This window comes from Protopterus annectens, chromosome 8.part1 (genome assembly GCF_019279795.1).
Source record: "Protopterus annectens isolate FY-2018-M chromosome 8.part1, PAN1.0, whole genome shotgun sequence".
Classification (NCBI taxonomy): Eukaryota; Metazoa; Chordata; order Ceratodontiformes; family Protopteridae; genus Protopterus; species Protopterus annectens.
This window is the reverse complement of record NC_056742.1, coordinates 137,975,230-137,988,015: the sequence shown is the minus strand read 5'-3', so window position 1 is coordinate 137,988,015 and position 12,786 is coordinate 137,975,230. Positions and strand designations below refer to the sequence as shown.

The 12,786-nt window shown below is 37.5% G+C and overlaps 1 protein-coding gene across 5 annotated transcripts in view; it reads left to right on the top strand.

Annotated features, from left to right (window-relative positions):
* Positions 1-12,786, top strand: part of WWP2 (WW domain containing E3 ubiquitin protein ligase 2) — a 1,859,587-nt gene that overhangs the window by 1,526,848 nt on the left and 319,953 nt on the right. For all 5 annotated transcript variants that reach the window (XM_044081781.1, XM_044081779.1, XM_044081780.1 and 2 more), the window contains one exon: positions 3,866-3,954. In XM_044081781.1, the coding sequence (XP_043937716.1) occupies positions 3,866-3,954 (89 nt within the window). The remainder of the gene's footprint in view (positions 1-3,865; positions 3,955-12,786) is intronic.

Below are 12,786 nucleotides of genomic sequence, written 5' to 3'. Positions count from 1 at the left end.
TTTCCCTACTTACTGTTCTTAAATCTTTAGGTTATGATAGTCTGCTTTGCAAATGTACTGTTTATTGTCATTTGCTCCATAAGTTGATTTTAGGATTCTGATCAGGAATATTTTCTTGTCTGTCAGGGAAACTGTACTTCTAAGCTTTTAAACCCTTCCATTTCAATGGTTTCATGTGCTTTTGTTCTCTCCCCCCCCCCCCCCCGAATGTAAGAAGAAAATGAATAGACCCACCCTCTCCAATTAATATTTCCAGTTCATTATCTGAAAAAGAAACAGAGGGGACTGTGGTTTGTTGATTAATAAGCTGCTATTGATCTTGCATGGTTCATTTCCAAGACATAGCTAGACTGTAATTTGACTCTGAAGAAGAAATCTCTTTATGGTTCACTGCTCAGGACTTTGCCTTTGGATGGACATTGGATGACATGAGAGCCCTATGTAAGTGAGGGGTCAGAGAGGTGTGCTCATCCAAGAACTGTAGTGTTGAACTTTTACCCTAAGCTTGTAGCTGTTTCAGTCGCCTTGAAATAATACCAGGATGTAACCTAGGCTCTGGCTGAGAGCTGTGACTCAAAGCTGTTGCTCATATGTGGCCTAACATTTTATAGGGTCGAAGAACTAGGGAGGACTGGATCCAAAACTTAAAAGACTGAACCAGAGCAGATTGATCATAACATCTTAATATATTTCCCTAAGACAAGGGATCCATAGTTTTGAAGTATTTAGAGGAATAGGACTTCTATTTCTACTACCTTGTCCACTGCACTGCATTTTCAGTATACATACATGGCCTTGCACCAGCTAAATTATTTGAAACTTCTGAAAACAACTAGCAGAGGCCTGAAAGACACTGGTACTGCACAAGGCCCTGCTGTATCAGAAGGGGTTCTTTGGTCCAATACCCATGTCTGTCCTCCCTCAAGTTAAAACTTGGATGATCTTTTTCTCATTCCAAATCTTAACTCGTATCAAGTCATTCTAATTCTCAAGGAAAGAAGTAGTACATCTGCTTGGATGTCATACGTTACCAAATGTAAAAGGTTCTCCAACTGGTTTGCTGTTTGAAGCGTATCTTCTCCATTTTGATGCAGTGTATTTCACTCTTGTATGAAAAGAGCCTAAAGTTTCTTCACTTAGATTGGAGTACACTTTTCAGCTGTTATGGCCTGCTTGACTGTTCCCTTATCAGTCAGTTTTCTGTCTGAGAAACTTACTGTTCCATATTTTGAATCAAGAGGGGAAAGAGATTAGTTATTTTGTTTTGGGAGATCATTTTCTTGGTGCTTATCTAATCTGCTAGTAAAGTCTCTGAGCTCCAGGGTATGTAAGAACCTTTCTTAGCCTTCGACAAAGAGAGGATGTTTGTTATAGAACAAACACCTCCTTCATGCCTAGGGTAGTTTCCAGCTTAGCCTTGAATGAGACCTTTCAGGTACCACTTTTTTCTAACTGTTTAGGACTGGAGAAAAAGACTACCGCACACAACAAATGTTTATATCCAAATACCCCAGAAGACAAAATACATCTTAGCTTTTTGTGTCCATCAACACAAGACACACACAGCCTATTCCTTTTAAAGCAAATATTGTCTAATTGGTTAGTAACTGTTATCTCATCTTGCAGTGACAAGTATGTGGAAGTCTTGTAAGGTGAAGTGAGATCTCAGTCAGGTAGAGCAGCTTCTTTCACTGTAACATTTCTGCCAGGATGTTTATGAAGCAGTGTGTTGGAGCCTTTTTTATTTGCATTCATTTATTCCATTTATTGACCAGCTTCTTCTGGCTGAACAAGTGTCCATTTTCACCAGGGGAAAAAAAATTAAAAAAAAATAGCATGTTTGTTCATATCTTCACCAAAGATTGCAAGTTACATTAGCAGTTGAGAGCCAGGGTCAGTTGATTTTAATTCATAATATGGATTTATTACTCAAAAAAGAGAGGGTATCTAGAGTAGTTCTTTGTCACAGTAGGATTTCCACACTCCTCCCTTATGAATTTTTTTCCTACTAGGCACAGTTCTGCCCAGGTATCCTTTTTCAGACACCTTTCACTTGCAGATAATGGATAAGGGAATGTGTCTTTTTAATGTTTTACAAACTGATTTAGATGGCTTGAGTGCACACTTAGTGTCACAGATTGAATATGATGTCCCAGATTTGAATGAATTTAGCACAGTTTGCATGTACATATAGAATCCATGCTTTCAACATAGTCTAAAGATTTGCTAGTGGCATTAAGTGTTGCACTTTACAGCTTTTCCTTAAGTTTGTTATAACATTCCAGTAGATCCAGTCCTGCAGTTTAGACTCACTTGTTCTCTTGCTTTTTGAGTAGCAGCACATTAGCTCTTTATGATAAACCCTCGGAGTTGCAGTACGTTGGTGGAGGCTGGAGAAATCAATTACTTTTATCTCAGTACCTCAACAGCCATGCTCAAACCATTGTAATCTACCTGATTCTCCCCACCATATTGCTTGGTCAAAACTTCTTGATGAGCTCTAAAGGAATCTCAGAATGATCATAGATATGTTGCAAGGAGGAGGTGAGATGGAAAAAATGTTAACTTGCTTAGTGAGAGGGTAGTTAAGTATTGCTGTTGCACTATGACCGTTCAGCTTCCTCCTTATTTACTCTTTGGACTTGCTGCAGTACCCTTCACTCTGAAATCCGTCAAGTAGAACTGAATGTAACATGCATAATTTAGCTCAGTTATCTCATTTGTGCTTGCATGTCTACATTTAAATGAAATGTTGCATTTCTACTTTGTATCTTTCTGTTTTATAGTCTTAATCATTTGTCATGCTTTTGTCCCACTTGGCCATGCATAAATTCACACATTTCGTTGATGCAAGGTTGAGGGATAACGATAGATGTTTGTGTGCCTTCACATCCTTGCAGTTTCTTCTTCATTTCTTTACAGTTTGCTCTTCCCAGCAGTCTATGCTTCCTATAATTCCTTTGGATTTTTTTTTTTTTTTACATTATACCTTCTGGAAGTTTTGTCACTTGAAAAACAGAGAAAAGTATGTAGAAGAAAGCCTGATGTAACCTTGGTAAGGGATACAGATTTCTCTTGTGCTTGCAGGTGCCTATCCCATAACATGTTTATTACTGCAGCAAAGATGCTTTCTTCTCAAATATGGCCCTTTTTGCCAAATACCTCATATAGCTTTTTTTTTGCCTGTCATTATTTTGAAAAGTATGAATGGAAGAAACTTGGCAAATGCATTCTCCACAGCTACCACTTTTGTTACTGATATTTGATCCTGTTGTCAAATGTTCTGAAGAAAATTATCTGGCAGACTGCTTTTACATTGGAGGATGGATTTATTTTAATTGAATATAGTCATTAGAGAGTCGAAACAAAACCAGCAAACACAAACATTGTGAGCTATACTGTTTTTACAGTGTGTGTTTTTTTTATCTAAGTATTAATGTGGGCTTTTACATCAGGGAAAACACAATGTGGAGAAACAGGACTCCTTCATTCTCTTCTCTTGCACTCGAATCAAGACAAAACTTGAGTTGAATTTGGATCACACACACACACACACACACACACGCACGCAAAATGAATTGTCCTTTTTAAGACTTGGGAGGTAGCAAACACAATGCATAGCGAAATTAATTTTGTATAACACTGTAGAAGTGTTATATAACTCTGTCTCACATTTTTCCATGCTATGTAAATAACAGATGTATAAATTGATATGTGGCTGATACAGGCACTAGGTATCAATCCACAAAGTCAGCCTTCTTATCAACTGCCAGTGTTTCTACATTGTACCTCAAGCTCTGACAAATGTCTGTGTTTGAATCTCGGATGACTGCAAGCCATTTGATTTGATTTGTCTGACTTTCAGATCATGAACATGAAGCCATATGACCTGCGCCGTCGCCTTTACATCATCATGCGTGGAGAAGAAGGACTAGATTATGGTGGCATTGCCAGGTGAGATCCTTTGCATTCTGAATGGTAGTGAATGGATGCCTAAATCCTTAGACTGTAAGTTTACAACTGAGATGACCATGTGCAGTAGGAAGGTTGGGGCAATCAGGGTTCCTACCCTAGCTGCCAACTTGTAGGAAGTGAGGTGACCCTCAAGGACTAAGAGCTTATAAGCATTCATTAAACAGTAACATTGCCATTGCTTACTAAACAGCTTGTAAACTGTCAACATTTCTATTTTTTAAGGTAGTTACTTAAAAAAAAAAAACAGAAGTTTGACCTTGAGATAGTTTTCAAAATGTCTAATAAGTGATTGTGACAGTAATCTTTTAATCTGTCTAACTTCTGTTTTTGTTAAGGTGATTCTTAAACAAAAAAAATCAGAAGCTTGACAGCCCGACAGTTTACAAACTGTCTAGTAAGTGGATCACAATGACGATTTGTAAATTGCCTAACTACTATTGTTGTTGTTGAGTGCCAAGTTCACTTGCTACAGCAATAAGATGACCTACCACTAATTGGTATCGTTCCATAGCAGTGTGCATTTAGGAATCTCTTCTTCTGATTTTCACAGACTTGCATCAGCATTTATTTTAATCTGTTTCACCAACAGCACACTGCATAAGGGCAAACATTCTTCCTCATTATTTTTTCTCAAACTTTTGTCTTGTTTCCATTGATAGTTTGCCTCATAAGAATTGTTATTGCTCCAGAATAATATGTTATTTTATTGGTTTATCACAGGCAAAATAAAAATTATGAAAAAATTGCTTATGGAATAAAGGCTTGCTCCTGATGATCCAACTCTTTGACAGTCCAAGCCCATTTCCAAAATGCAAATTACTACTAAAACAAAAAGTGTCCTGCCTCTGCACTAGTGGGCTAGCTGCATGTAGTACTTTACGTATTTTAAAGAAATTAACTGCCCAATGGATGAAACCAGAGAAAGAGAGAATTATATTTTCAGAAGGGTTGTCTTTCCAAGCAGAATTTAATAACTAAGGATTTATTAGAACAGGAGGAGCAAATTGATTGGACTTTATTCCTAGATGTCGAGACAGCTTTCAATATCAGACTTGGTCTTCAGATTTATTTGTTAGTGTTTTATTGTTGATCCTTCATCTTTTCCCAAATATTTATACACTCCCTCCTGCTCATGTTCCTTTATATCACATTCTTGTCATCCTGTGTAGCAAAACAAGCCCTCTTCCCCACCCGCCCACCTACACACACACACACACTCTCACACACACACAAACACTCTCACACACACACACACACACACACACACACACACACACACACACACACACACACACACACACACACAGGATGGAAGAGCTGCCAGAGGCTAAAACATTTTAGGATTTTGATGGCTTAGATCCTTTTTGTAAAATTGTCTTCTTCCTTTTTGTTTTGGTCCAGAACATACTTGTTTAATTCTTCTTTAGAATTAAAACATGGAAAAATTAGTTTTGTTTTTAAAAGTGTGCATGTGTGTGTGTGGGGGGGTCAAATTAAAAATGATCATCCCATACCACATTTATCATCAACTTCAAATGTCTTTATAATAATAGTTTTCAATTAATGGATTACTCTGAGGACAAGAACTTATCAGGGAGTTTCCAGCATGATTTCAGGCAAAATCAACATTTTTGGCTAAACTATTCTATCGCAGTAGATTTGCCGTAAGGTAGACATTTTATTCAGAAGCTTAGATTTAAATATTGATTTAGTGAAAGTGTTCAATTATTATTGTTGCAAGAATATATCTCCTCCTTTATCAAAACTAGGTATAAGAAGGAATATTGTAAAATGGTGTGCATTTTATGTAACACACAGACTTTGCTGTAATAAAATTGTTTCTTCCTTTTCTATGTATTTGCCCCACTGTAGAGGTGTCTTGCATGGGGTTTTGTTAGGCATTTTTTCTTTTTACTGATATGAATACATTAGATGATATGTCTCTAGTCCAAGCTGTTAGTTTATGTAGACAGTATGGTACTGTTGTCTACTAATCATGATGAGATTGCTGCTTTATGCATGTTACATAATGATAAACTAGGGCTAACTCATGTTGCATACAGATTCATTTATCTAAGAAAAAAGCTAAGGCACTTTTAATCCAATCCCCCCAAACTGATTATATGATACTCATCTGCAACCTGCTGAATTGTTTTATTCCTTTGTGTATCTAGATCTGATGCTTGATTCTTATGTAACATTTAATTATCATACTGACATTCTTAATGTAATCTTTTTTCAAGTGGCTGTCACAGTTATATGGACTAAAGGAGAGTTTAGATCTTAATTCTAAAAATTGTTAGGAATTTTCTTTTGTATTTGGTTGATACTGATGTTCTACATATTAGTCTTCTGTAAGGGCTATTATTTTTATGTTTGAAAACTACATGTCATGCCTTCTTACAATTTATGATGACTTGGCCATGATGGTATTCAGCCCATTCACCCCATTGTGAGTTACAGTATACTTCCAAGCTTATGACTATGGATAACTGTAGTAGTTATTTACTCTTAGTGTTTATAAAGAATACCATTACTTTATTACTGCATCTGTTTGGTTTATTTATGATAATGATAACTGTCCATGCTCTCATTTATGGAAAGTTTATCTCCTAATGAAACCAAAAGCACAAAATAGCGCTTACTTTTTTTTTTAGTAATAAGCTTTTGGATACTGTCTCCCTAAATTGATCTGTACTTATGATTAGGACAGTATTATTAAGTTATATATGTAATATGCAGATTTGTTCTTGCTTTTAGGAGTTTTCTATAGCATTGCTGAGCATAGGTACTCTTAGTCTGAGACACTTGTATGCAGTTGGTCTGCATGCTTTAACTTGATTGTATGTCACGTTGTAGAGCAATTATTAGAGCAAAACATGTGTAGTTCTTCTTAGTTTACTTCACTGTGATACATCAGGTTAGTTTTCCTGTGATACAGTTAACCTAACCAAAACATATATTGCCAAAGTGTATTTCAATGAAACAACCTAATTGAAATGACATTTCTGTGAAAAACAAAATGTTAAAAGAAATTGTATTTTTTGAGCATGGGGCAAAGAAATCTGCACTGCAATACAGGTGAAGACACCCCCCCGCCCCATCACAGTCCTGCATACTTGTTAGTAATCAGCTCCAAGATCATCATATCTTTTGGTAAAGGTTAATATAATTACCTTGAAACATAACTCAACAAGGTGAGCTTGATGAGGCTTTCTGGACAGCTGTATAGTGGCACAAATTACAAATTATTTGAATGACATTGTTGTGGTACAATGATCTCTGAGATAATGCTAATCCTTCTTTGAGAAGGTCACCAAAGCAATGGATGAGGGCAAAATCGTTCACACTGCCTACCTTGACCTGGCCAAGACATTTGACTCAATAACCCCCTCAGGCATTGTTGATAACCTCAAGAGGTTAGGTACAAACCCATATGTCACCCAGTGGATAGTCAACTGGCTCACAAACAGGACCTAGAAAGTTAGAAGTGAGGAATCTACCTCTACAAAGAGGCCAGTCACAATTGAAGCCCCTCAGGAATCAGTTATTGGACCCCTCCTATTTGGCATTTACTTCTCAGAAGTCAAGGCCGATGTCAGTGGTCTCTGGCTGACTAAATTTGCAGATGATTGCAAATTAGGAGCTGTCATTGAATCTCACACTGACAGAAATGTTCTCCAGGAGGGGCTGACACAGACAAACAACTGGTGTCAGAGTCATGGACTAAAACTAAATGCCAAGAAATGCATAATAGTGTCCTTTGGGAAATCATTCATCCGTGGTAACTATCACATTGACAACACACCCTTTAGAGTTGACCCAGTAGTCATGGGTATAGGGACACACATAGATAGTAATCTAGCTTTTGATTGTCATGAGTCTACAGTAGTGAGGAAATAATTCTATGTTGCGCATCTTATAAACAAAGGTATGGCATCTAAGTCCAAGGAAGTCATTGTTCCACTGTATTTGGCATTCATCAGATCTATCACTGAGTACAATGCCCCCTTTGGTATGTATCTAACCAGGCATATCCAACAACTGGAACGTCCACAGAGGTTCCTCACTAAAAGAATATAGAGCACAAGTAATATGTCTTGTGCAGACCGCATCAAGGCCCTATCCCTGTATTCAATCTCCTACAAGCTTTTGAGGGGAGATCTGTGCCTCGCATACAGGGCATTGTCAGACCCCACTCTGATGGTCTTCCTGCATATCCACAAAACAAACAGTACCAGAATTACCCATTCTAGATGCTTAAACCTTGCCTGTGATATAAATAGGACCTGCTGGAGAGATAGGTATGTATCCCAGAGACTAACCCCGTCTATGGAACAGGCCATGTGAAGCAGAGTTCCTCCCTAATCCAATTCAAGTGCAACTTGGATAATTGGATGGGAAAACGGAAATTCATCCCTGGTTTGGCACCTATGTCTCAGATGCAAACAGGTAACCTATAAATGGTTCATCACCCAGGCCCATGCTTACACATATCAAGGGTATCAGAACTTGTCAGAGATTTGGGATGCATGGCTAGGCGTAAAAAGGCCCTTATGGTCGTTAGCCTAGTAAACACCTATGAACCTATGACCTATGTTATGCAGTAGGTGAGGTCCGCTGCATAAGTGTATCTCACTCTTTTATTTGACAGCTATTTCAAACATTTAGTTTCATTCAGCAAGTCTTTTACAAGATGTTTTCAGAATTGTGCACTATACTTGGCCTTGATGAGTCAAACAAATTCCCTTTTCTACACTTTTATGTAGGTCAGTCCTTGTGAAAATGGATTATGATTGTTGTCTTCCAAAAAGAATGAAAGCAAGTGCACAAAGTGGCAGTAAGTTCTCAAACCTGCTGTACCTTCTGGTTTCAGAGAAGAGAGCAATTTCTTATATTAGTAAAAGAAAACAACCACGGTGAAAAAAGTTTTTATATACATGCAATTTGCAGCAGAGTGACCATTAAGGAGATTAAATCCCGTTGTGTTATCCTGATACTTTAGGATGCTGGCAGGGTTATCACTTGCATATATTGGTTGCTTCTTGCTAAATCTAGTTTTTTATTTGTTTATTTATTTATATGACATTTGTTGACTGGGTTAGTCCAACTGGGCAGATGTACTTTTACAGTGGAGACGCAAGGAGAAAATCTCCAAAAAGGTATATATATTTTGTTTATTGTATGCTTTCTTGGATTGGTTGTGTTTTGTTATATTTTGTGGAGTTTTTTTTTCAAAACATATCTAAAATAATTTAAAAGTTTTGTGTAATGAGAGACTTGGCAAAAACTAGTTAAATTAATTCGGGCACAAAATACAGGTCTGTTCTAGTATTTAGCAGATGTTCTCATTCTCACTGTACCACCTGTAAGTAGAAGACAAGAACCTTAGCACTGACAACCTAATGGGTTGCTATATTATTGGGAGGGATGTTGAATGAAGTGTTGGGAATGTTGGATGTATAATGGGAGAAGGATCAGTGAAATTATTTAATATAAGTCAAGCTGAGTATAGTGACTGCTTCAGCAGAGATTCTTGTTATATTCTATATAAGCTTTTAATTAGGATTTTAGCTTAAGTTAGTCAGATTCTCTGTCATGTATATGGAGTGAGTCAGTCTAAGTTAGACTCAAGGCCTTTTGGTGATTTTAGAAGGGAACATGAAATGCTCTATTTCATTTTGTTGAAACTTGAGTTAGCATATATGTTCATTCATAGCTGCATAGTGCTGACTGGAATTTGACAGGTCCTGTTTTGCTGTAGATGATGTATTCTGTAGCACTGACTGAGTAATGAGACTAGGTCAGTGCTTTTCATAAAGTAGCTTTTCTGTTTACTCGAGGTTTGTGTAATTTTTGAATTAATGTATTTAGAGATTGGGGTATGGAAATTAAGCCTCCATTGTATTTTTTTTTTTTTGTTTGCTCCCTGCAGGATCTTGCCTGCTGACTCCTTTGTTTGTACCAGTCAACCCTTTCAATCTGAAGGGAAGAGAGCTGGGCATGCCCAGGCTAGGCAGGAGTTGTACAGCCTATTCTTTCCTGACAGGGAATCTCAGTTGCCCGCTGTTCGCCACCGGGGGTTGGGTGGTTGATAGCGGGCCAGATTGCTGGTAATACAGAGCATCCTCCCTCCTGCCCCCTGGCAGCTCTTCCAAGATTCACTACTCTGTCATCCAACTGGAAGAGTGTCTTCATAAGTTGAGTTCCACTGGCTTTGAGTGTAAATGTATTTACACAGCATGGGCTTGAAAGGGCTGGACTCCATTAGGTACAACACCTATTATCCCAGAATCACTTTCTTTCCCAGAGGATTGATGAACTTGCTGCGGCCACTCATTTCCATCTTCCCCAGCCACCTCCAACTGGCATTTGTGGCCACCTTCTTCTTGGTAAGAGCTTTGTGTGCCACAGAATTGCCTAGCTAGACTGATTTTTGTCTGTTTGCTTCTGAAGCACAAGACAGGCAGATCAGGTTTAAAAAAATTGCCTAAGATGTGTCTTTCTGGAAGTTTCACTTGTATTAGAATGTCAGCACATTAGAATTTGGAATGTGCTGAATGCATAACTCATTGGCACCCATTTGTATCAAAATTTAAAAAAAAGTGACCTGTACTTTTTGTTTTTGACTTTAGCCACATGCGTTTGTAAGCAGCACACAAACAAATCTAAACGAAACATGCAGGCATTTACTGTGTTTTATTTTGTGTAAGTACAGCTCAGAATCGTGAGCTGTGCATGTAGTGACAGCTTTCAAGCCAATATCAAATATTTTCACTGATTTTGGTTTCTTATGTATAAGAACAGCCACTAAATGGAATGAGACCCAGTGTACATGAAATTACCCATTTGCCATGATTTGCCAAAATTAACTTCTTTGTTTCAGGTTTTTAAAAAAAATCCAGGAAGCTAATTGCTAAAAAAATGGCTAGTCAAACTACACACACAGGTATGGTACACTAACTATTATTTTGTCATTGGTCCTTTCAAAAAATAATTGCTAAATCTTACATTGTAATGCTTTCAAGGTTTGTACGAGAGTGAATTTTTAAGTGCTTAATGCTTTTTACTTATACTAGACATTTCTGTTACACTAACATTGCCCTCTGCAGTAACATTGTTGTAGGTGTGCTAAGTCTAGTGGCTGAAGTAAATGAGTTGTATAGGTGTTTCCCCGATTGTAGCACTTCTTAAGAGATACACCTTAATCAGTTTACAGCTCATCATCTTTTAAAGGGTGACCAGTTTTACTCAATTTCTTTTAATAAAGATGCTGCTGTTTATAGCAGCTACGCTGAAGTGTTTATTCTGTGTCTGTTTTGCTGATTTTACAGTCTGGAACTGTAGTAGGTAACTGTGTAATTTACTTGTTTTCATCACTGAACTGCTGATGCCAGTCTAGCCTATTCATTGAAGAAGGCCAAAACAGTGTCATTTTTTGATAATCAGGCACTTCACTGACAAGCAGCAAATGACTTGTTTATTATCTGTTAAATTGTCTTGTGTAGGTTCAGTGGGCAGAGGCTTACTAACATGTTATACTTAAGTGGTGCTATCACTGACAGTGACCGTTATAAAATGATCAGCGTGCTCCTACTAAATTTTATAAAAATGCAACTTGGAATATGTTTGATTTATAATTGTTCTGTATGTGAATTATAAAGGGCAAGGTGGTTGTACTGCACTATTAACCTCATTTACATGTCATTGTGTATGCTACATCAGCCATATCTGAAAAAGGGTTATTTGTGACCACTGCAGTTTGCCTGAAAGTACATGTTCTGCATTGCCGTTATTAATTTTGAAAATTGTCTTAGCTACTTTATGTAGTGGTTTAACTACACATCACAAATGAAATTCACAGATAAAATGTAATAGTTTCTGTTGGAAAACACAAAATGTCACCACTTAAGTACACAGCAAAATGTACTAGTTTGTGTTGGAAAACACGCAAGTTCAGATTTTTGCATCACATTATGTTTGTCACAACTTTATCAAAATGATGATACTATTGTTTCCCAAGTGCGAGTTCTGCATCTACATCATAACAAAACCTCTACTGCTTAAATGATTTTTTATTGATTCTGCAACTATAGTATAACATAACATTTGTTTTGTGTTTTGTGTCTTGTGATGGAGATGGTAGAAAGGAGAAGGTTACAGTTCCTGAGCCTACCTTTCTGTCCGATCACCTGTACTGAATATCTTTGTCAGTTGTTAATGTTGGTATCTTTCTCTTGGTGGTGAAAGGCATCGTTCGTCTGTTTCCTATGGATGTTTGCCACAGCTCCTGCCCTTACTCTGTGTGTGTCCTTGTGTTTTATTTTTACTTGGTGTCCTGTCAGTGGTTTTACCCTATGGTAGGTTGTGTCATGCTGTTCTACCACAGGGTAGAACCACGGACAGGTTACTGGGATGTGTTCTGCGTCTGGAGACTATGCAATACACCTGTCTCTGTGTTGATGACTCTGGGTCTCTGGAATTCTCATTCACATGACAGATGAAGTAACAGCATGAGGTGAGGCCAGTAAAACTGTGTTTTGAGTGGCACTGGCTATTTTTTGTTGAGATTCTTAAAGTACTACACTTTCAGAGAATATGTATTCTTTTTTAATGATGTTATTCTTATTTAAGTAAAACAAGTAACTTAACACTCTGAGCTCTAATAAATATGAACACATTTGAATGACTATTGGCTGTGTCTGTCATGTCTGATCCTGAGTTCATTGAATTGATTCTGCATGTTACAGCTGTTTTACTTTGGCATGATGTATCCCAGGGTTCATTGTCTATTCTCCATACCAACTAGTG